Genomic DNA, 20699 nt, shown 5'->3' with positions numbered 1-20699 from the left:
AGCGCGCTTTGCAACCCAAACCTCAAAATCGTATTTTCGCAACACACGTTGTATGGCCACATGAGGGGAGGGGAGGGGAGGGGGAGATTGGGAGGGAGAGGAGGGAGGGCTGTAAATACCAGCCCAAACTAAACCAAACCCAACGAAAACGCGCGGAGCACAGGCAGGGGAGGGAATGAGAGGGAGAATGGGAGGGAGATTATGGCAGGGAATGGCAGGGAATGGGAGGGAGAATGGGAAGGAATGGGAGGGACACCCAATGCCACAGCACCCTCGTGCGGACGAGACTTGTGTTGCAACGCGCTGCGGCGCACGCACACACACACACACACACACACACACACATACACACATACACACACACACACACACACACACACACACACGCAGACACACACACACACACACACACACGCAGACACACACACACACACACGCACACACACACAGGCTGGACGACGCGCTGGCCCGCGCCCTCAACGGCCCCGGCGGCAGCGGCAGCGGCAGCCACCACAGCCGCCACGTCTACGGCGGCGGCAGCGGCAGGCTGCTGCCCTCCGGGGCGCCCGCCGCCGCCTCCTCGGCCGCCGCCGCCGCAGCCAATGGCGGCGCCCACGCTGGAAACGGCGTAGACGCCGGTATTGGCGCTGCTGCTGCTGCTGCTGTTGCTGGGGGCGCTGGGGGTACTGCGGGAGGGGGAGGGGGAGGTGCGGCAGGGGTAGCGGGGGCGGGGGGGATGCGTGTGCTGGCGGGGCGGCCGGGCGTGACGGGCGGCCCCACGGCACTGCACCCCACCACCGCCGGCATGAGGAACCTGCTGGTCAGCGGCAATGTGCCGCGGCTGGGGTAGCGACTGCGGCTGTAGCGGCGGCGGTGGCAGCGGCGGTGGCGGCGGCTGTAGCTGGGGCGGTGGTGCCAGCAATTGAAGAGCAGGCAGGACAACGAACAGCACCGATGCGGATGTGGCGAGAGTGGTATAACTCAGTTACGTGATGACTGGTGGATCGCAGTTGGCTTGGAATGAGCAATGCGGTGTGTGGGCTGGCATGACCGGCCGAGGCAGGTTGGTTGGGGCCTGTGTCTGCCGGACCAGTGCGTGTGTGTGTTTATGGCCGGGGCGGTGGGGCGTGCTGGGGGCCGGGCGGCTGCAGAGCTGCGTGGCTGCGGGCATTGAGGTACCACGTGCCAGGCCTGATAGCTCAACAGGGCATGCATAAGTAGGGACTCAGCAGCAACGCAGCTATCGGTAAATGAAGCATCCACTGGGGTAGTTAAATTGTGAACAGGTTAGACAGGCTTGGCAGGCTTGGAGGGCTAAACAGGCTTGGAGCAATCAATGGGCAGTGCGTATCAGGAAACGCCGGTGGACGGACTCGTCGAGTAGCACGAGTCCCACGGCCCCACGCAGTATGAAACACAGTGCTGTAATGCTGGCTTGCGCTGAAAGCCGGGCCGACGAGACTGCTCAGCCGTTCATCGCGTATGTTGCTTCGCGCGAGGGAAGGCCGAGGGCGAAAGGCCGACTGGAGATTGACATCGGTCAGCCGACGTCTGTCTTTATCCCCTTCAAGACGACGACCTATTAATAGGCCGTCATACCGAGTGCCGCTCCAAAGAGTTGTATGCTGCGTTCGTCTGCGCTGGACGCGGAAACGCCCACCAACCGCTGACACACACCCGACCGAACCGTCGTAAAACATCATCGGCAAGTCCGCATTTTGGAGCGCGGACTCACTATGCGAACATATGTTGTTTCCTTGTATCATGACAAGCTTAGGAGGTCAGTCGGGCCATATGTTCTGCTCGCGAACGCTTCTTCCCGCTCGTCCAGCCGCGTTCTTAGACGTCGCCCCTGAAACACATTCACTCTGACTTGCGGCCTCACTCAAATCAGTGAAATGTATGCCGCATTCACGCTTGCCGCATCCTGACTTCGTTCACGCCCTGGTTCCTCAGGAAAACACCAGGCTTCTAATGCTCGGGAACAATATCATGGATAAGCATGAACACAGTCCTTGAGGGACACCTTAGGGAGTGGAAATGGAGCAGGAGGCGAGGTTGCGCGGTGCGACTGTGTTGGTGGCAGTAGAAGAGGGCACCGCGCTTCCAGAACTCTTGGGCGAATTGGCAAGCGGTGGCCTTCTTGCAACATATGCAGTCGTTTCTGGTGAGGCGGGGCGCACAAGGAACGTAATGTTGCATGTCGCTAACCATCTAGGAGACAGCGACCGAATGCTGCCTACATACAACTGCAGGTAACAGCTTAGCTGGTTGTGCGCTCCCCAGCGACCAGAGGGTATGTTGTCCACTCCCAAGTTGTGCGCCCTTCTGTAGCCCGTGCGGGCCCGTTGCCACCGCTTTTCGCACCGCTAAACTGCAGCTAATGACCAAAGCCGTGCTTGTGCATATTCAACAGGTCGCACGTGGCGACTGGAAGCTACTGCGCCTCGCGCGCAGCGGCGGTGCAGCGCCCAATGGCGAGCAGCCAGCACCCCCAGGCCGCGGCCAATGGGAGGCCACGTTGTTGCCGCTGACAGGCTCGACTGACGGCAAGGGCGCTGCTGCGCAAACGCGGCGCTTTGACTTCTGCTGCATCCTGGTCCGCAACCCGCACACAGCTGCCGGCGGCGTGGCGAGCGCGGGCGGTCTGGAACCGAGCCCCAGCGGCAACGGCGCTGGCGTGCTTGCGGTGAGCACATCTGACCTATCTGGGGCTACTACCTCCAGGCGCGGTGCACACATAGCTCTTTGAGTCCGATGGTGGCGCCCGCACTGGCTTCTATTATTATTAGTCGGCGCAGCCTGCTGGACACAAGCGCGCCGGACGGCAGCAGGTCTGAGCAGCTCAGACAGCAGGACTCGAGTACCTCTCCCCTCCACCACGACCTCCCCTTCACCAGCACCTTGACGCCTGCCGAAGCCCGCCCCTTCATTCCAAATGGACAAGCACACAGCAGCCCTGCAGCAGATACCGGTACTGCTTCAAGCCTACATCGTGTGCAATAGTGCCCATTGACCTGGCCTGTCGGAACCTGTGGTTGGAGACTGAACGAGTATCCCCTACCTGCCTGCTTTGGCGCCCTACCTGACAGCAGGCCGCTGCGGCGCTGCCACTCGTCCTTCCGCTGCCTGCGTTGACACCCGCCGCCCTGGCAGCGGGGCGGCGAGTAGTGGTGGTAGGGGACGGTAAGCAACCGCAATGCTGACGCTGCGACCCCCATGTTAGCAGCGTTTTATGTGCTGGTTATGTGCACCCGCAAATGACGGTCCAGATGGATACATGACCCCCTCCCGCGTGCTTGCCTCCTCCGGGACATCCAGGTGCGGAGGCTGTGGATGCGGCGGAGGCTCTGGCGCTGCTGTGCGGCGGCGACCGGGTGCAGCTGGTGCTCGCGCCGCCGCCGCCGCCAGCAGCACCAGCATCAGCAGCGCCAACTGGTCAGGTGCCTGGGGCTGGCACCGACAGCGGCAGCGGCAGCAGCACATCGGTCTCGGCTGGAAGTAGCAGCAGCAGCGGCGCGACAGCAAATGCAGCGGCAGCGGCCTCCTCGTCTTGGGGGAGTGCCGCCTCAGCTTCGGTGGCAAGTACGCTGGCCGGCGGCGGCTGTAGCAATGCTGCTGATGCCGCGGCCCCTGACGCACCCCACGGCGAGGGCAGTAGCAGCATCAGCTCACCAGCCGTGCCGCCGCCGCAAGCCGCGAGTGCGCTGCCGCCGCCCGCCGGCGGCGAAGTGATGAAGGCGGCGGCGACCACCATGACAGCAATGGTGGTGCCTGGGGATTACCTCCTGGAGTCGGCACGGCGGCGTGCGCTGGCGGCGGCGCTGCAGCCGCACCACAGCGTCCCCATGCCCGGTGCCCTCAACCGCGCGCTTCTGGCCCCCACCAAGAAGCGGTTCTGGGCGCTGGTGAAAGACAAGGTGGCGGCCGTGGCAGCCAATGCGGCCGCCGTGGCAACGCCGGGGCGGCGGCCGCCGCCTTCTCCGCGGTTGAGCGCTGCTGGCGGCAGCGCTGCTGCTGCTTCAGGCACGGGTGCGGCCGCCAGTAGCGCTGCTGTCGGTGGTGGCGGCGGCGGTGGTGAGCTGCGGAGGACACCCACCAGCACTAGCCGCCGCCGTCCTGCGCTGGCGCTCCGCATTGTCACCTCGGCCAGTCCGGGCGACCACAGCAGCGCCCTGCTGCTACCGCCTGTGCCGCCAGCACCAGGCCCGACGGGTCCCGCCGCCGCCGCCGCCGCCTACTCGCCCGGCCGCCTGTCCCCTGCAGCAGCAGGCGGCAGCCCTGCCACAGCAGCGGCGGCATCTCCAGCAGCCGGCGGGCCCCTGTCCGTGTCCATGTACACAGGCACACCTCGCGCCGCCGCCGCTGGCGCCGCCGTCCCGCTGCCATCTCCGCTCACGCTCGCGGCCGCCGCCGCCGCCGCCGCCGCCGCGTTGGGCCAGCCGCCCTTGGTGGCACCGGCCGCCGCTGCGGCTGCGGCTGCGGCTGCGGCAGCCGGGAGCTTTGGGACTGCAGACAGGGCTGAAGCGACTGCGACTACGACTGGGGCCGCGGCCGCAGCAGCGGCAGCAGCTGCTGGGGTTACCTCCGCAAGCAACAGCCCTCACCACGTGGCGCCCCGGCGCACGTCGGCGCCGGGGTCCCTGCTCGCGCAGGCCGCGTTTGGTCGCCAGGCATCCGACAGGTCACAGCAACAGCAACAGCAACAGCAACAGCAGCTGCTGCCACAATGGGTTGGCTTGCCTGCCCGGGCACCCACCAACCCCACCACACCTGCTGTAGCAGCTGGAGTGGGCGTCAGCAGTAGCAGCAGCAGCCCCCGCCCGCGTGGCGGACCCAGTGAACCGGGTTTCACAGCAGCATCTCCGACCTTTGGCAGCAGCAGCAGTGCGGCGGCCGCCGGCTTCCTGGATCCAAGTTCCACGCTGGTGGCGTGGGCGCCCAGCGCCATGGATCCACGGGTGATGCCGTATCTGGATTCAGATCTGAGGCGGCGGCTGCTGGGGTTCCCGGAGCTGCCGGAAACTGCTTCTCCCTCGCCGCGGTCGGGCATGGGTGCGGCCGGCGCTCAGCAGGTGGTTGATGAGTCCGTGGCGGCTGCGCTGGCGGCGGCTGCCGGCTGGGGGCCGCGGCTGCTGCTGTACCGGGGACTGCTACATCCCGACCTGCCCGGACTGGTGGTGCTGGGACACGAGGTACGTACGTGTGCCTGCCTGCCTGCCGGCAACGTGTCACAGGGCCGCGAGACGGGACGAGCACCCGCCCGTCCGTTGCGGCCTGCCGGCATATGATACCCGCCGAGCCGACGCAATAGAAGCCCCGATGAGTGCCTGTGCCTGTGTGTCAGGGATGAAGCACATGGTTTAGGGCGCAAGGCTGTGGCTGTGAGTGATTTTATGATGCCAGTGTGTGCCGCACGGTATGTTAAACGGTTTGGGTGCCCCTGCATTTCTCAATTCGTCAGTGTGGGCGTCCCTTGGAGCCGATGAACCATCCCGCTGACATCTGCCAACAAATCATGCTTTGCACACCCGCGAACGTGCAGGTACACGCAGGCAGCAGCCCACGGGTGCTGCAGCTGCAGCAGGCCTGGGCGGTGCGGCACCTGCAAGCGCTGGCCCGGGCAAATGGCGGCGGCAGTAGCACCACACACACCACCGCCATCACCTCCACTGGCAGTAGCACTCTCAGCGGCAGAAGCGGCAGTACGCAGTTGCGGCCGTTCCTGCCGCCAGCTACAGCCATGCGTGCTGAGCTGGAGCTGCAGCGGGTGTGGCGGCGTGCCGCCCTGTCGTGTCACTTCATGTCAACGAACGGATCCCTCGCACGCAAGGCAGAGGCGGCGTACCTCACACAGCTAGAGTCCGACCTACGAGGTCCGCAGCTGTTACTGCCGCCCAAGCCGGGAGGAGACAGCGTTGCCGGCGGGCTGCTGGGTGCGGCTGGCGATGATGGCGGTGGCCTGCCGGCGTCGGCTGTAGCAGGCAAGACACAGGCAGGGGTGGCGGCGGCAGCGCAGGGCGCACTGCTGAGAGGCGGGCTGGGTGGGGCGGAGGAAGGGCGCCACTCAGCGCCTGCGCCGCAAGCGCGGAGGGCCGAGGTCGCTGCTACAGCCGCCCACACCAGCTCCACGTCTGGAGTGATCGCGAGTGCTGTGGCGGCTGGGGCACTGCCGGGCGCACAGCAGCAGCAGCAGCAGCAGCAGCAGCAGCAGGAGCAGCAGCAGCAGGAGCTGCCCCCACCAGATCTGCGCGTGTCAGGCAACGGGGCGGCGAGCGCTGCAAATGCAGACACGGCTGCTGCCGGCACCGGCGCGGCTGCCGAGGCCACTCAGCCAGCAGCGGTAGCAGCAGTGACGCCCGACAGTTTAGCCCAAAGTGAGGCAGGGCCAGAGCACGGCCCAGAGCTGGCGGCAGCAGCCGGTGCGGCAGCAGCTGCAGCAAGCACAGCGCAGCTGCAGCGGCAGCAGGCACCTCCGCTGCAGCTGCCCTGCGTCGCGACATGGCTACCGCAACCGGCCGCCGCGGTGGCGGCGGCAGCAGCAGGATCGGCCACGGAAGCCACCGGTCGTGACGGCAAGCCTGCCAGGTCAAGTGACGACGACGGGGGTCTGGCGGATGCCTTGCTACTGCCCACACCACCATCACTGGAGGTCGTGGCGGCTACCTCGCCGAGTGGCAGTAGCAGCAGGGCCGTGCCGATCCCTTGCGGCCCTCGGTCTGCTACAGCCTCGCCCCGGGCCACCCCCAGCCCTCCATTCCGCGGTGCCGCAGCCATGCTATCGTCGTCCCCGCACGGGCCGTCGCCCCTGCGGCCCGCCAACTCCGCGGTGCCGCTCGCACGCTACAGCGGCAGCCCGAGCCACACCCCGCCCCGCCGCTCCAGTGCCGCCGGCAGCTTCGGCCGTGTCAGCGGCTCGGGCTTGCTTCCTGGATATCTCCACGTCAACGGCGACGGCGAGGGCATGAGGTTCCGCCGCAGCGGCAGCGGCGTGGCGGCGGCGGTGGCGGCGGCGGCGGCGGCAGCGGCGACCGCCAGCGTTGTTGCAGCGGCTGCCACTGCCGTGGCGGAGACCGCCGACAGTCAGTTCTCTCGCCAGTCGCTGTCTTGGTATGAGCAGGAAGCGGAGCTAGAGGCAGCTGAGAGGAGGGAGCGGGACGCGGAGAAGGCTTCAGCAGCTGCCGCAGCCGCAGGCGCCACGGGCGGTGCTGCTGCCACACTGGATGCATCGCCCGAGGCTGCGGCGTCCATGGCAGGCGCGCGGCCGTACGGCGGCAGCAGTGGCAGTGGCTGGGGCGGCGACGGCAGCCGACTCGGGTTTGTTGTCATCACCCCGGCAGCAGCTGCAGCAGGGCCCCCGCCGGCCGTGGCCTCGGCACCCTCGCCATCCGTGCTGCTGGGCGGTCTGCTGGCTGCAGGCGGCCCCGCGGCCCTCGGGACTGGCGGAGGCAATGGATCTGCTGGAGCCGCTGGGGCCGTCGGCGGCGGCAGTACGGCAAGCGGCAACGACAGCAGCGGAAGAGCCGCGGCCTCTGGGCTGCTGTGTGTGCCGAGCCCGCCATGTGGCGGCGTGGCACAGCTTGCGGCGGCGTTGGATGCGGCCGCGGCGGCGGCGGCGGCGGCGGCGGCCGGCAGCAGCGGCGGCGGCGGCAGCGCCCCCGCGGGTGGCGGGGCCGGTTGCGGCGGCACCGGCGGCATCAGCGTTGTGGGCCTGAGCAGCAGCTTGGGGTTTGGCCTAGGGGCTGCTGGTGGATTCACCAAGACGGCCTCGGGTCGGTTGCCTGGCGCCGGCGCGCCTACGCTGCCGTGTGTGCTGGAGGCGGCGGAGCCCAGTGGTGGCAGCGGCACAGTCAGCAGCTTCGAGGCCGCGGCGGCGGCGGCACTGGTGACGCAGTGGCAACGGGCTGCTGACGGCGGCGGCGCGGGAAGCGCCGCTGGGGATCGTAGAGGTGTCGGCGACGGTGAAGGAAGCATGATGCTTACTGAGTGCACTTCGTCCCCCCTTTTGGGGGTGAGCACGATGGGTCCAGGCCGTGGCACTGCAGGGGAGTCGGGGGACGCAGCCGGCCGCAGAAGCGTGCGGCGCCGGCACTCCCTGTCGGGGGCGCTAAGGCGGCTGACGGCTCTGCAGATAAGCGGCGGGCTGGGCGGGATGCGTGGGAGCAGCAGCAGTAAGGGCCTGCTGGCCTCGGACGCAAGCGGCGGTGGCGCGGCGTCGCCGCCGCTCAGTGCAAAGGTGCCGAGATCAGGAGGAGTTGGCGCCGGTAGGCTGCTGGATGGTTGCAGCCTTGGATATGCGGGCGTGTCCTCAGCAGGCGCGGCCGGCGTTGGCGTCGCTGCGGGGGGAGGCGGGGTTGCAGCCGCAACGGACAGCGCTGACAGCTCCGGCGGCGCCGTTGACGTGATGGCGTCGCAGATTGCGGCCCTGCGTGCCCATCTGCTCAACCCCGCAGCCTTCCCCTTCCCCGACGTAAGCTTGCGTCAGCACCGCGACGCCGGTGCGGCAGACCCAGCAGGCTTCGGCGCCACACGCGCCACCACCGGCGGTCTGGCTGGCAGCCCCAGTGCGCCCGCCGCCGCCGCCGCCGCCGCCGCCGCCGCCGCCGCCGCCGCCGCCGCCTCGTCGAGCGGCGCTGCCAGCAGCCCCTCCAGCCCGGCGGCCGCAGCCGCCATGGGTCGGCAGACCTTGCAGAAGCCGCCGCTACCGCCGACTGCCTTCTCTCCTCGCATGTCCATGGAGAGTGCCCGCGCTCCGGGGCCTGGCGGCAGCGGCGCCCAGGCGAGCCGGTTTGCCGTAGCGGCCGCAGCACTGGCGAGCGCGAGCATGGCGAGCCTGCCTGCACCGGATGCGGCTTCGGCGGCTGCGTCTGTTGCTGTAGTTGGGGCTGTGGTTGCGCCGGCGGCGGGTCTTGTTGAGGGAGCTGCCAACAGCGGTCGTGTGGCAAGGCAATACCAGCAGATGCAACAGCCGCCGGCCTGGCCGCCTGCTGCGGCGGCAGGTGTTCCCCAAAAACGCACGGGGGAGCACGGCGGCGACGTGTTTGCTGCAGCCGCTGCGGCTCGCAACCGCCGCCCCCTGACACGGGCAGCTAGTGATAAGGGCTGTGGCATGGGCAGGTTCGCGGCAACCGTTGTGCCAGCCCCTGCCGCCGCTGCTGCCACCACCGGCGTTGGCAGCCACACAGCGGCAAGCGCCGACGGTTACCTGCCCCAAGCGCATGCAACGGTGGCGCCCGCCCCGGCTGGTGTAACTGCCACGTGTGGACGCCGGTCGTACGGCAATGCATTGCCAACCGCCCCAACCGCCACCGCGAGCGACCGCATCCCGCTGAGCAAGGTCGTCAAGCAAGCCTCCTGGGGCGACTTCCGCAATAACCAGCAACGGGCGTCGTCGGGAGGAGGTGTGGTGCGGGCGCTTGCTGCTGACGGCACCACTGCCGCAACCACCATTAACGGAATGCCGGCGCCACCGCATCGCGGTCTGTCGTCGGGTCTCGGCAGCGCCCCTCCCTCAGTGGGCGCCGCCGCTGCCTCGCCGCCCGCCAATCCCGGCGCTGCCTCCCGCATCGCCATCCGAAATGCCATGGCGGCCACGGCATTTTTGCAGCGGTCGCAGCCACTGGCGTTTGGCTGGGCGGTGCCCCCGGCTGCTGGCTCGCCGGAAGCGCTGCTGATGGCGGAGGCAGGCAGCGGCCGTGGCCCCAACACCAGCGGCCCAGACAGCGGCTCTGCGGCAGACGGTGCGGCCGCAGAGCCGTCGCAGCAGCGCCGCAGCAGCGACCGCCGCCACACAGGCGCACCGCCTCGCTTGCCCCCGGCCTACGCGGCAGCGGCAGCAGATGCTGAGACGGTGGGGGCGACGGCAGCGGGGGCGCCGCCGCCTGGGCCGTCCAGCCATGCAACCGGTTTTCGTCGGATTGAGTCAGACGGCAGTTTGAACACAACTGCAACTGTGGCGGCGTCTTTTAACACCGCCGCCTTCCAATCGGGCGGTCCGTGGTCCGCCAATGCTGGCTTGGCTACAGCCGCAGCTCGGCAGCCCGAAATGGCAGTAGCAGCGGGCGGAGAGCCGTGGGAGCAAGTGGCTGCTGTTCGGACCTCCCTGCTGACACAGCGCAGGGCTCCAACAGCCTTCGGCCCCAGCAGCGCATCAGCTATACGCCAGCCGCAGCAGCACTCCCCACAGCACCCGCTGCCGCCATTGCCACAGCCACCCGCATCGGCGGGCGCGGGCGCCGTCAACGGCCTCATGATGCACTCCTTGCCCCTGCCCAGCCGGATGGATGGACCCGACACAGGCACCTCGCTTGACATATGTGCCCACACCGACGGAGTCCACGCCACCAGTATCAGCGGCGTTGTGGTGGGCGCCGATGTCAGCGCCAGCGGCGGGCTGCTGGCAACGGACCTGCTGAGCCAGTCAGGCGGCGCCTGGGGCCGCGGCAACGTGACCAGCAGCGGCGCCGCCACAGGCAGCAGTGCACAGCGGCTGAGCGCCCATGGCGACACAAGCAACGGCAGCGCTAGCCACAGCAACAGTGGCAGCGGCATGCGTCACGGCATAGGCGCCGCGCTAGCCCGAGCCGGCTCCACGTGCCGCCGCCGGTCGCAGCAGAAAGACACGACTGCCGACCAACCGCTGCAACCGCAACCGCAACCGCAACCGCAACCGCAACCGCAGCCCTTGTCATCACCGCCAGTGACCGACCGCGCGCCAGACCGTGCACACGCCGACAGGGCATCGCAGCTGCCAAACACAATGGCAACCGTGCCAGGCGCCAGCCCTCCCCCGGGCCGCATGAGCATGCCCGGCGGCTTCCCGCCGCCGCCCTTCGTACTGCCCAACGCCGCCCGCATGCCGCCCGCCTACCACGAGAGCTACCGGTCGCTGCTACCGCCGAGTGGTGCGATGGCGGGCACCATCGCGGCGTCAGCTGGCGGCAGTAGCGCCTGCGGCGGCGCCAGCAGCTGCAGCGGCGCCGCCCTGCCCCGCGGCAGCGTTCTGGTGGGCGCCGCGGCCGGTGGCCTTGTATTGGCCTCGCCTAGGTCCCTCCGTCGTCAATTGACTCCAGAGCAACGCAGCAATACCCATGCTGGCATGTTCGCCGGCAGCGGCATCGCTGGCGCCGGCGGCACGAGCCGGTGCAGCGACCGAGGTCTGGGTAGCCTGTTGGGCGCGGCGGCGGAGGCAGCCGTTATGTCTTATCGAGAACAGAAGGCCGCGGCGGTGGCGGCCGCCGCTGCTGCCGCCACGTCCAGCATGCCAGGCTCTCCGATGGTGCTCGGGGGCCCGGGTAGCGGCGGCGTCACGTTGGGTCTGCTGGGCACATCACCCGGCTCAGCTCGTTCCAGCTATTTGGGCTCAGTCGGCGGCGCCGCACATGCCGCGCTGCTGGCCCGCGGTGGCTCCGCCCGCCACTTGCCCACCACCACGGTCACGGGGGGTGGCAATGGCGGCAGCGCACTTGTTGGTGCCGGCACCTGCAATGGTGTGGCCGGGGGATACGACCGCGGTGGGACCGCGTCGGGAACTGCCTCGCCGTCGCCGTCGCCGTTGCGGCTCGGCGGCTCGACCCGCGGCGGCGGTGCCGGCCGCCAACCAGTGCGCGTGTCGTCGCTGCTGCGTCGTGGCGGCTCCACACGCAATGAAAGCCCAGCGTCAGAAGCGCGCGACGCGTCGCCCGGGCCGCAGGGGCGGTCGGGTGTTGGGCTGTCGCTGCTGCGGCGGGGCGGCTCGGGGCGAGACGTCAGCGGCAGCAGTCCCGGCGACTCGCCTGTGGTGGGCGCTCAGGGCGGCGGCGCCAGCAGCCGTTTAGGCGCCGGCGCGGGTCCCTCCTTTTTCCTGCGACGGGGCGGCAGCGGCCGGGACATGACGGGATCGGTGGCGGCTAGCAGCGCCGCCGGCAGTGCGAGCGTCTCGGCCAGCGGCGGTGCAGTGCCGGCGGCGGAAGACGGCGCGGCGCTTGGCGGCGGCGTCGCCAACGGCCTGATCAAGCTGTGGAGTCGCCTGTCTTCGCTAAAGCGGGCCGAGCCATCAGGCCCGGCGTCCGCCTCGTATCACCGCCACCCGCCGTCGGGTCTGCAGTCACCGGCGCAGTTGCACTCAGCAACAGCCGGAGCGGCCACCGCTGCTGCGAGTGTGGACGGTGATTACCACTACGCCGCGGAAGCGCGGGGCGCCTGTGGTGCCGAGGGCTTCGAAGCCGGCGACGGCGATGATGGGGATCCCGATGAGGACACGCTGGGGCTACTGGGCCCCTTTGCAGACCGAGCCACAGGCGGCATTGGTGCTGGCATCGGCGGCGGCGACGTCTTTGCCGGCGGCGCCAATGGCATTGGCGGCGCGGCGCTGCCGGACATCCTGATGCTGTCCGCCGGCGGCACCGAGGGCGGCGGCGGCGGCGGCGGCGGCGGCGTCAGCCTCAGCGGCCTGCTGCCACCAGCTGGCGACCTTGCGGCGGCGTCAACGGCGGCTTCAGCGGCAGGCGCGCGGCGCACGACACCCGGCGGCGGCGGCGGCAGTCGCTCCCACATGTCTGCATCCCTGGCGCTGCTGGACGAGCAGCCGGAGGGCGGCCCTGGCCCGGGCACTCTCAGCGGCGCGGGTGCGCTGGCGACGCTTGACGGCGGCAGCACCATGGACGGCGGCGGCGGCGTAACGGCGTATCGGCAAATGCCGCGGCCCTCGGACCCGTCAAGCAGCCGCCAGCGCCCCAGCCGCCGCAGCCCTTCCTCCTCCCGACTGGGCTGCGTGTCTGTGGCCAACGGCGGCGCCGCCGCCGTCAGCGGCGCCGCCGGCGGGCTCCTGGTCGGCGCCGCCGGGCCCTTCATCAGCATGCTGGACGACCGCCCCACGGGGGCCTCCATGGACGAAGCCATTTGGGCCGCAGCCTCTCCTCGCGCCAGCGCCAGCGCCACCGGGGGCTTGACGTCGACGGCGGCGACACTACTGGCGAATGAGACCGCGTTCGCGGCGGCGGCGGCGGCGGCCGCGGTGGCGAGCGGGTCGGGTCCGGCCGGGGCGCCACCGCCGCCGCTTTCCCTGGCTGCGGTGGCGGAGGCGGAGGCGGAGGCGCGGGCGGAGGTGCTGCTCACGTCGCCGTCATCTGACCGGAGGAGCCCCGCCTGGATGGTGAAACGCATCAGTCAGGCCAAGCAGGACCGCATGGTCGGCGAGGTGGGTGCTTGGGTGGGTGGCGGGCTGCAGGAAGAATGCTCCTGCAAACGGCGCCATTCATGCCAATCGGTCCAGGTCCAGGTCCATTCAAGGATTCCCCTGAGCAATGCTGTCATTGCTGTGCAACCCTTATCCGTTCGCCTAACCCGGCCTCAACCTGCCACTGTCCTCCAATAGGTGAGTGCTTGGCTGCGCGAGGCGCTGCATTTCAACCGCGGTGGCGTTGGCGGCGGTGGCAGCGGCGTCCACAGCTCCACGGCTCCAGCAGGACACCTGCCGTCAGGCTCACCCGCCGGCGGCGGCATCGCCGCACGTCTGACCCATTACCCCTACCACCGCGCCTCGGAGAACCTTCCGCCCGCATCTCCCGCGGGTTCCGGATTTGGCACGCCGCCGCGCGCCGTGGACGTGCTGGGTGCGTACCGCCGCGGCACCAGCTGCTACGGCGTCGGCGGCGGCGCTTATGGCAGCTCGTACGGCAGTTCGTACGGCTTGGCCGCAGGCAGCGTCGGCTACGGAAGTACGACAGCGGCGGTTGTGGGCAGTACGGACATTGATCCCGCGTATGCTTTGGGCGGCGGCGGGCTGCGCCGCGCGGCGGTCGCAAGCCGTCCGAAGTACCGAGACCAGGAGGGCTATCGGCCGTACGGGGAGGGCGGGGAGGACGTGTGGGCGGCTGCGGGGAGTGGCGATGTGGCGTTTGCGGAGGTTTGCGGCTACCGGCACTCAGCGCCCGGGCGCAGGTTGGCAGGTTGATGCAAGGGTTGATTTGGAGTAGTAGTACACCGCCGGTCCAGGCGTGGCAGGTTTGTAGCACTGTTTCGGTGGGTACTATAGAACAACATATGTTGCACTTGCGTTGCGCTGGAAGGTGCACGCCAGGTTGGTATGTATGGCTGACTACGAGTATGTGTCTGTCGCTGTAATTGCTGTTTCACGGCGTTGAATCTTTTAGTACGTGGTGCTTGGTCACTGCTGTCCTGCGCCCTGCAATCTGGGTCTGTGCAACTGTGCGAGTGTGCGACCTCGATGATGGGCGCCCCTGACCGGTTGCACTGAAAGTGTGGGTCAGGGAGTCTTTCCTTGAGATGCAAACCACTTCTTTGTCTGCTGAAGCGCGCTAGGCCCTGCGTACGGTAGCGCAGCTCTCATGGTGCAGGTCCTGGGTCGGTACCCGTTGGTAGAATCCCATTGCTGCAGCGGATGAAAGTCACGGTACCACAGGCACGAGCGGGTGCTGCCGAGCACTGCCGCGTGTGTGGACAGCACGATCATACGCTGCGGCAGCGCAGGTGCGTCGAACCTTTGAAGGGCTTCGAGTGATTGCCACGGAATGGAGGTAGTGAGAACTACCAGGTTGGCGTGCGAAGGAGCTTCAAGTGCCCTGAAATGCGACGAACATATGCACAGGTCGCCGCCCTCGCGGCTTGCAGATGCCGTCGAGTACTTCAGTGTGGACTGGAAGCCGGAGCGACTGCAGCCGTGTAGCCTGGCAGCATCGAGGGACGCAGCAACAGCAGCACAGCCAGCGCCCCAGTCAGGCGCCCACTCAAGGGCCAGGGCTGCAGTCGAATCGGCTGCCAACAGAGCCAGTGGCACCGACTCAGCGCGCATCACACAGCGACACGGCAATCCTGCCGGCACACACGCACACATTAAGACCACGTGCATGCATCCCAGCCGGTTGCACGGCCACACAGGCTTACCCCGAAACCATACGGCTAACTGCAGAGCGGGGTGATTGCGGTGATCGCAGCTATCGCAGTGATCGCAGTGATCGCATGTCCATGAGGCCGGCCTCCTCGGCACAGCTTGTCGGGGCACGGGCGCCGGTGGTTGCCGGGCATGCGTGCCTCCTCCCCCCCTCACAGCTTCACCTTGCGGCCATGCGACCATGCCGCAAGGCTGTGGAGACACCAACGTTGCGTGCCTCTCCAGCACTTCAAGTAGCAGGGCTGTGTGCCACCTGTTGAGCCAGGATCAGCACCGCACGTGCCAGTGCAGCCCACCCCGCCTCAGGTCCTGAGGGTAGTGAGTACTGAGTACCCTTCATGGCTTCCTCTTGGTGAGGAGCTGTGGGCGCTGCAGCACGCAATCGCGAGTACTGAAAGTTCGAGGAAAATAAAGAGCGCCAGCAGGCGGGGGGCATCCACTGAGGGGCAGGGGCAGCTCACACGGCGCACGGCGGGTGGGGTGCTGTGGCACCAGCAGCCCGCCAGTGCTGCAGTGTAAGCATGATTTGCAGCCAGTCCAATAAGTTCTGCGGCACGTGCAGTCCTAGCGAGCTTGTGTCCACGCATATCTGCACTGAGGAAAGGAGAAGGGCGACCATTATTTGGCGTGCAAGTCGTCTGAGTTTGAGTTCTGTATATTTTTGCACAAGAATACATTATAATGAGCCCAATGAGCGGGCAAGTTAAAGGCGAAAACGGTGAGCGGATTGCATGTCACCGATGCCCCTAAAAATAGTGCCCAAGCTATGATAAATTGACTGGTTTGACAAAGGAAGGTCTACAAGGACGTAATTGCAAGCACTGATTCTAGCGAGCTCAAACTGCACACTACGTATCAGTGTTTTTGTTTTGCCGCTAGGCCGTCGCAAACATGGATGAGGAGCCCCCCTTCAACCTTGCCCTGAACGTGTACAAGGGGCCAGCTTCGATCCCCCACGCTAGCGCAGAGGTGTTCGGCGCTTTCTTCCTGGCGACGAACGTGAGTCGCTGCTCCGCTCTTGCCTGGATCTGTGGTTCCGCAATCCCAACTGGAGATATCATGCACCCAAACAATAATTGGGCCCTCGCGGCATGTTTAAGCTGAGCCCTGGCGATGTTTGGCAACTTTCGTGGCGGCTTGCATTGCAGACCGCCCTGCTGGCGCACATGTTCCCGGGCAAGCTATTCGGTAGCGAGCTGCACGTCCGGAAATGGGAGTAAGTTTGGGTCGCATGTGTACGCCTCGGTACGCGACACCAACTTACCCGCGAGGGTCCGGCCCTCCTCACCTGAGCTGTTCCTCCTCGGTCCCTCGCCTTGCCTGCAGCCCCGACTACCTCGCCTCGTGCTGCAATGAGCAGGGCATGCGCCGGGAAGCGCTGTCGGGCAAGAAGCCAAACTTGTGGCTGGTGGGTCAAAGCTGACTTCGGGGGTCGCGGTATTGGTCACAGCAGGCACGCCCGGGGACGCGGACACGCATGGCAACAGCACTGGTGGCGTCGGAGGGGCAGTGGGGCTCCATTTATACGATAGATAAGCATGATGATGATGTACAAATAGCTGTGGCGATCAAAGCGACGGGTCACATGAAGCACCTCACCAAGCATGCTCTCCCCGCCCCGCCATTCCCTCTGTCCATGCAGCTGGGCGGCGGGCCGCGCCTGGTGAACGACAGCTGGGAGCGCATGTGGTGGAACAACCTGCACTGGAAGCGGTGAGGGCCTGGAGGGGGAGGCGGGAAGGTGTCGCTGGATGGGATTGGCGAGGCTGGCGGCGCGTGGGAGGGGGCGGGGCTGGCACGTGGTGGATGGGGCTGGCGAGGTGTGGAAGGGGCTGGCGGGTTGGAGAGGGACTGGAGACCGGGGCGCAAGGTGCGGGCCGCAGCAACCGAGTTGCATGGGACGGGGTTACGGGAAGCGCTCAAGAGGCACAGCAGGCAGGGACTGGCCCGCGGCTGCATGCTTTGGCCACATGAGAAATACGCCTGGCTGCGGGCTGCTGTGGCCTACCGGGGCAGTATGGGCACGGCATGGGACCGTGCGCCGAGCACTGCGGGCGTGGGTGTGGGTGTGGATGTGCGGACCAGCCACGGCAGGACTGGACTAGACGGGCCTTGGTGGAACGGAGGCGCATGCGGTCGCTTGGGGTCAGAGCCCATCCGGAAGAGGGCAGTGGTGCCCCGTCGCGCCGCCCAACCTTACGTGGACTTGACTGCCTGCTAACCTGCTCCGCTTCCCGCCCTGTCGCCGCTGCCGCTGCCCGCAGGTGGAAGGTGCCCCGCACCGGGCCGGCCTTCCCCCAGGACATGTACTGGCAGTAGTAGTAGGAGGAGGGGGAGCAGGAGAAGGAAGGCAGCAGAGGAGGCAGAGCGAGGCAGCAGAGGAGGGCGCGAGAAGAGCAGGGCGCAGCGGCGGCTCTTGCGATGGGGCAGGAGGCGCAGAGTGGAGCAGGACGCCGCGGCGGAGATTGCGGCGCTTTTGTGGGCCGCAGGAGCGGCGGCGCAACCACCAGCAGCGGCAGCAGCAGGAATCCACCCTAGCGTTAGCGGCTACATTGCGCCGCGCGCCATTCGAGCAACGGCGGCGAAATGTGCCAGGCGCTTGCGGCCTCCTGGTTCCAGGACGCTGGCCGGGGCGGCGGGTGCTTAACCGGGACAGCTATCACAGTCCAGCAGACCCAGGAAAAACGTGGCTGGCGCTGGCTGGGATGGGCTTACCGCGGTGAGTGCTCGAGCAGGTTGGAGCTCTCGGTGGTGCTGACAGTCTGAGGGACTGAGGGTTGTGGAGGTGAAGCCACGTCTTCGGTTGGTCCCCAGGAAGCAATGGCAGTGGTGGCGCATGCCGTGGACGTGGCTATCGCGGGCGCAGTTGGGTGTATCCTGGATGGAAACATGTGCGCGTAGACTAGACCGGACGTGAATCTTTTGTGTTAGTATGTGACCAGTGGTGGGGTGTGGTGTAATCGTCATGCAATGGACTGGACTTGGTAACTGTGCGCTTGTAACGGAACAAAGTGTGCCGCTTGTGTTCCGACGTGGCATGGCCACCAAAACAAGCACAAGGCTGTGGGCGGTGTGCCAGTGGGGGAGGGGCGCCAGTGGGGGCACGGGCGAATGACGAGGTTTGCACTGACTCTGGGCGGTGAGAATGGCCCCGCAGCATTGGGCCCTGCGGGGCCTGGCCGCATGGGGAACAGCCACTTGCCTCAACCGCTGCCTCTCAGTTACAACTTGCATAAAACCATGCAAATGCGTGCAATTTCGCCACACCTGCAACTGAAAGCAAACCGCTCATCGACGATTCCTTGTTCGCGCTCCCGGCCGCTGCAAATATCACGTCCGCACGCTGTACGCAAAAGCATGAGCAATGATTGTAGCTCTGCCGGCCTGGCCGACTGCGTTTACTACGTCGCAGCGAGCGTGGACGGGTTCATCGCGGGACCAAACGGCAGCATGGACTGGTTGAAGCCGTTCGAGGACGGAACTGACTATGGATATGAGCAGTTCCTGCGCGGCGTGGGCACTGTGGTCATGGGCCGCAAAACGTTCGAGGTGTGGGAGTGTGGTTGCAGGCTGACGGTCCTGCGGGCAGGGGGTGGATAGTGTACGTGTACCGGACTGGATGGAGCGCAGTGTCTGGCGACCCAACACCTAACACAGACACCTAGCAAGCAGATGCTCTAATGAAACAACCAGCTGTATGTACACCGCAAGCAACCCGCAAGCAAAGGTGGCGCCGCCCATGCCCCCACACACATGTGCCCTGCATGCGCCTCATTGTGGTACGAACGCCCGCGCCTCACCCGCAACAGCACACGCCTGCTTGAGCCGTACATTGGCCCCGTGCAAGTTTCTGAATTTGTATTTGAATCGTGTACGTCATACAGGACTCGATACGGCTGGGCGGCGGCGTGTGGCCGTACCCGGGCAAGGCCGCAGTCGTGTTTACACGCAGCCCCTCCCGGCCCCTGCAAGGCCCTTCGACTGCTGAGACGGCGCCCCTGACCCAGCCGCCTTCTGGCAACACCAGTGCTTGCTCTGGGAAGCCACCTGCACACGCCGCGGCCGCTGGTGGTGCTGATGCTGCTGGTGGCCGGGAGCAGCAGGCAGCGGGTGCGGCGCCGCCGGCTGTTGCTGGCAGCGGAGCCGAGCCACTGCGACCAGCGCCGGGGGCGGCAGTGCAGCAGGGCGCCAGCGGCGGCGGCGCCGCCGGCAGCGCTTCTGTGCAAGCGCTGAGCCTCGCCAACGTGTGGCCCTCATCACGCGACCCCGTGGAGGTGGTGGCGGCTTTGCGGAAGGGGTTGCCCGCCCAGCAGGCGGCGGCGGGGGCGGCGGCGGGGGCAGCGGCGGGGCCGGCGGGGGCGGGGGCCTCCGGGGGAGAGCCGGCACTGGTGGTGGCCGCTACAGGAGGGGGAGAGGCAGCAGCAGATGCATCAGCGTTGGCGCCGACCCTGGCCGCAATGACGGAGCCGTGCGCAGGCCACGGGGATGAGCCCATCAGCAGCACAGCTAGCGGAGGGTTGGGCGTGGGCGGGGCCGAGGTTGTGGGCGGGGCCGGGGGCGGGGCCGGGGGCGCCGGTCGTCCGAGTGTGTGGGTGGTGGGAGGCGGCGGCTTGGCATGGCAGCTCGTGCGCGGCGGCTGTATGACACGGCTGGTGATGTCGGTGATACCGGTGGTGCTTGGAGGAGGAATCCCGCTCTTCGGGGGCGGGATGGGTGCTGCCACTGCTGCTGGCTGCAGCAGCGGCAGCGGCGGTGACGACGGGGCCCTCAGCGGCGACGGGGCGCTGCCGCTGCAGCTCGTGAGCAGCCGGGCAATGCCCAACGGAGTGGTCATGAACGAGTACAGGGTGCACATGTGACATAATGCGATGCGGTGTAGCGACCAGGTGGGACAGATATGACAGGTAGACACATGGAGTGGCACTGCCCTGTGCACATGTGTTGGGACGGCACAGATCGCCGTGCGTAAATTTCTTACTGATGTGGGCATGTGCGTGGGGCGAATGGTGGGTCCGTGGATGTTTGGGAGCGTGTGAGTTGGCATGGGGTTTTCAATTGTGGATGGCGCGCCGTGGTACGATGCGTTGCAGAAGGATGGAGGCTGTGCGAGTGGTGCTTGCAGCCGTCTCTCTCCCTAAGATCCTGGGCGTGTGGTCTGTGACCAATCGACGGTATGCCGAGAGGCCCGTCCAGCGGGCGTTGAACACTCATTCTTTCACTGCACGCACGAGTGTAAGCATCATTGGCCTGGTCATTCCGGACTCCGCCGCGGCGCCGCTTTCTGCCAACCTGACGACACCGGGCACCAGGCAGCTACGCATACTGCATCTCCAAGCCAATAGCACTGCAGTAACGTCATCCATCAGCCAGGCAGTGAGCAGTTCCCCCCAGGCACGGGGCCGGAAGACAGGGAACCGCTTGGTTTGCCCTGCAGCCGCACGTGAAGATATTCGGTACTGTCAATCTGTCATACGGATATGCAGAGGACGCCCCAGCAGCATATGGCCTGATTTGCCTCCCCTGGATGGCCTGCTGCACACAGCGCACACGAAGTCAGTCGGGCTGGGCAGAGGCATGGTGCTATGGCAACGCCCGCGCTTCGGGACCACACACACACACACACACACACACACACACACACACACACACACACACACACACACACACACACACAAACACACACACACACAGCTGACCAAGCGTGACCCCTGCGTTGCACCAACATCGATCTTAGCCACGCAACGTTCATGACGGCGTGGCTGGCTGGCTGACTGGTTGGCTCAAAAGGCCCCCTGGCCTTATGTGTTGC

At 67.0% G+C, this 20699-nt stretch overlaps 4 protein-coding genes across 4 annotated transcripts in view; all 4 read left to right on the top strand.

Moving 5' to 3' along the window:
• CHLRE_09g402051v5 (uncharacterized protein) overlaps nt 1-1440 on the top strand; it is a 13516-nt gene extending 12076 nt beyond the window's left edge. The window contains exon 23 of the mRNA XM_043066055.1: nt 451-1440. Within this exon, the coding sequence (XP_042920780.1) occupies nt 451-850 (400 nt within the window). The 3' untranslated portion in view covers nt 851-1440. The remainder of the gene's footprint in view (nt 1-450) is intronic.
• Nucleotides 1441-1564: 124 nt separating this feature from the next.
• Nucleotides 1565-14580, top strand: CHLRE_09g402050v5 (uncharacterized protein). Its single transcript, XM_043066054.1, has 7 exons — nt 1565-2167; nt 2256-2296; nt 2417-2689; nt 3096-3186; nt 3322-5195; nt 5546-13177; nt 13355-14580. The coding sequence occupies exons 1-7, from the start codon at nt 2041-2043 to the stop codon at nt 13931-13933; spliced, it is 10617 nt and encodes a 3538-aa protein (XP_042920779.1). The 5' UTR covers nt 1565-2040; the 3' UTR covers nt 13934-14580.
• Nucleotides 14581-15434: 854 nt separating this feature from the next.
• Nucleotides 15435-17904, top strand: CHLRE_09g402100v5 (uncharacterized protein). The gene is made up of 5 exons (XM_001695060.2): nt 15435-15889; nt 16039-16106; nt 16217-16298; nt 16533-16603; nt 17155-17904. Exons 1-5 carry the CDS (start codon nt 15782-15784, stop codon nt 17207-17209), a joined length of 384 nt encoding a protein of 127 aa, XP_001695112.1. The 5' UTR covers nt 15435-15781; the 3' UTR covers nt 17210-17904.
• A 220-nt stretch (nt 17905-18124) lies between these two features.
• CHLRE_09g402150v5 (uncharacterized protein) lies at nt 18125-20138 on the top strand. Its single transcript, XM_043066058.1, has 2 exons — nt 18125-18439; nt 18775-20138. The coding sequence occupies exons 1-2, from the start codon at nt 18248-18250 to the stop codon at nt 19747-19749; spliced, it is 1167 nt and encodes a 388-aa protein (XP_042920778.1). The 5' UTR covers nt 18125-18247; the 3' UTR covers nt 19750-20138.
• Nucleotides 20139-20699: the final 561 nt, after the last annotated feature.

This window comes from Chlamydomonas reinhardtii, chromosome 9 (genome assembly GCF_000002595.2).
Source record: "Chlamydomonas reinhardtii strain CC-503 cw92 mt+ chromosome 9, whole genome shotgun sequence".
Classification (NCBI taxonomy): domain Eukaryota; kingdom Viridiplantae; phylum Chlorophyta; class Chlorophyceae; order Chlamydomonadales; family Chlamydomonadaceae; genus Chlamydomonas; species Chlamydomonas reinhardtii.
The sequence above is the reverse complement of the archived record's forward strand: the minus strand, read 5'-3'. Positions and strand labels throughout refer to the sequence as shown.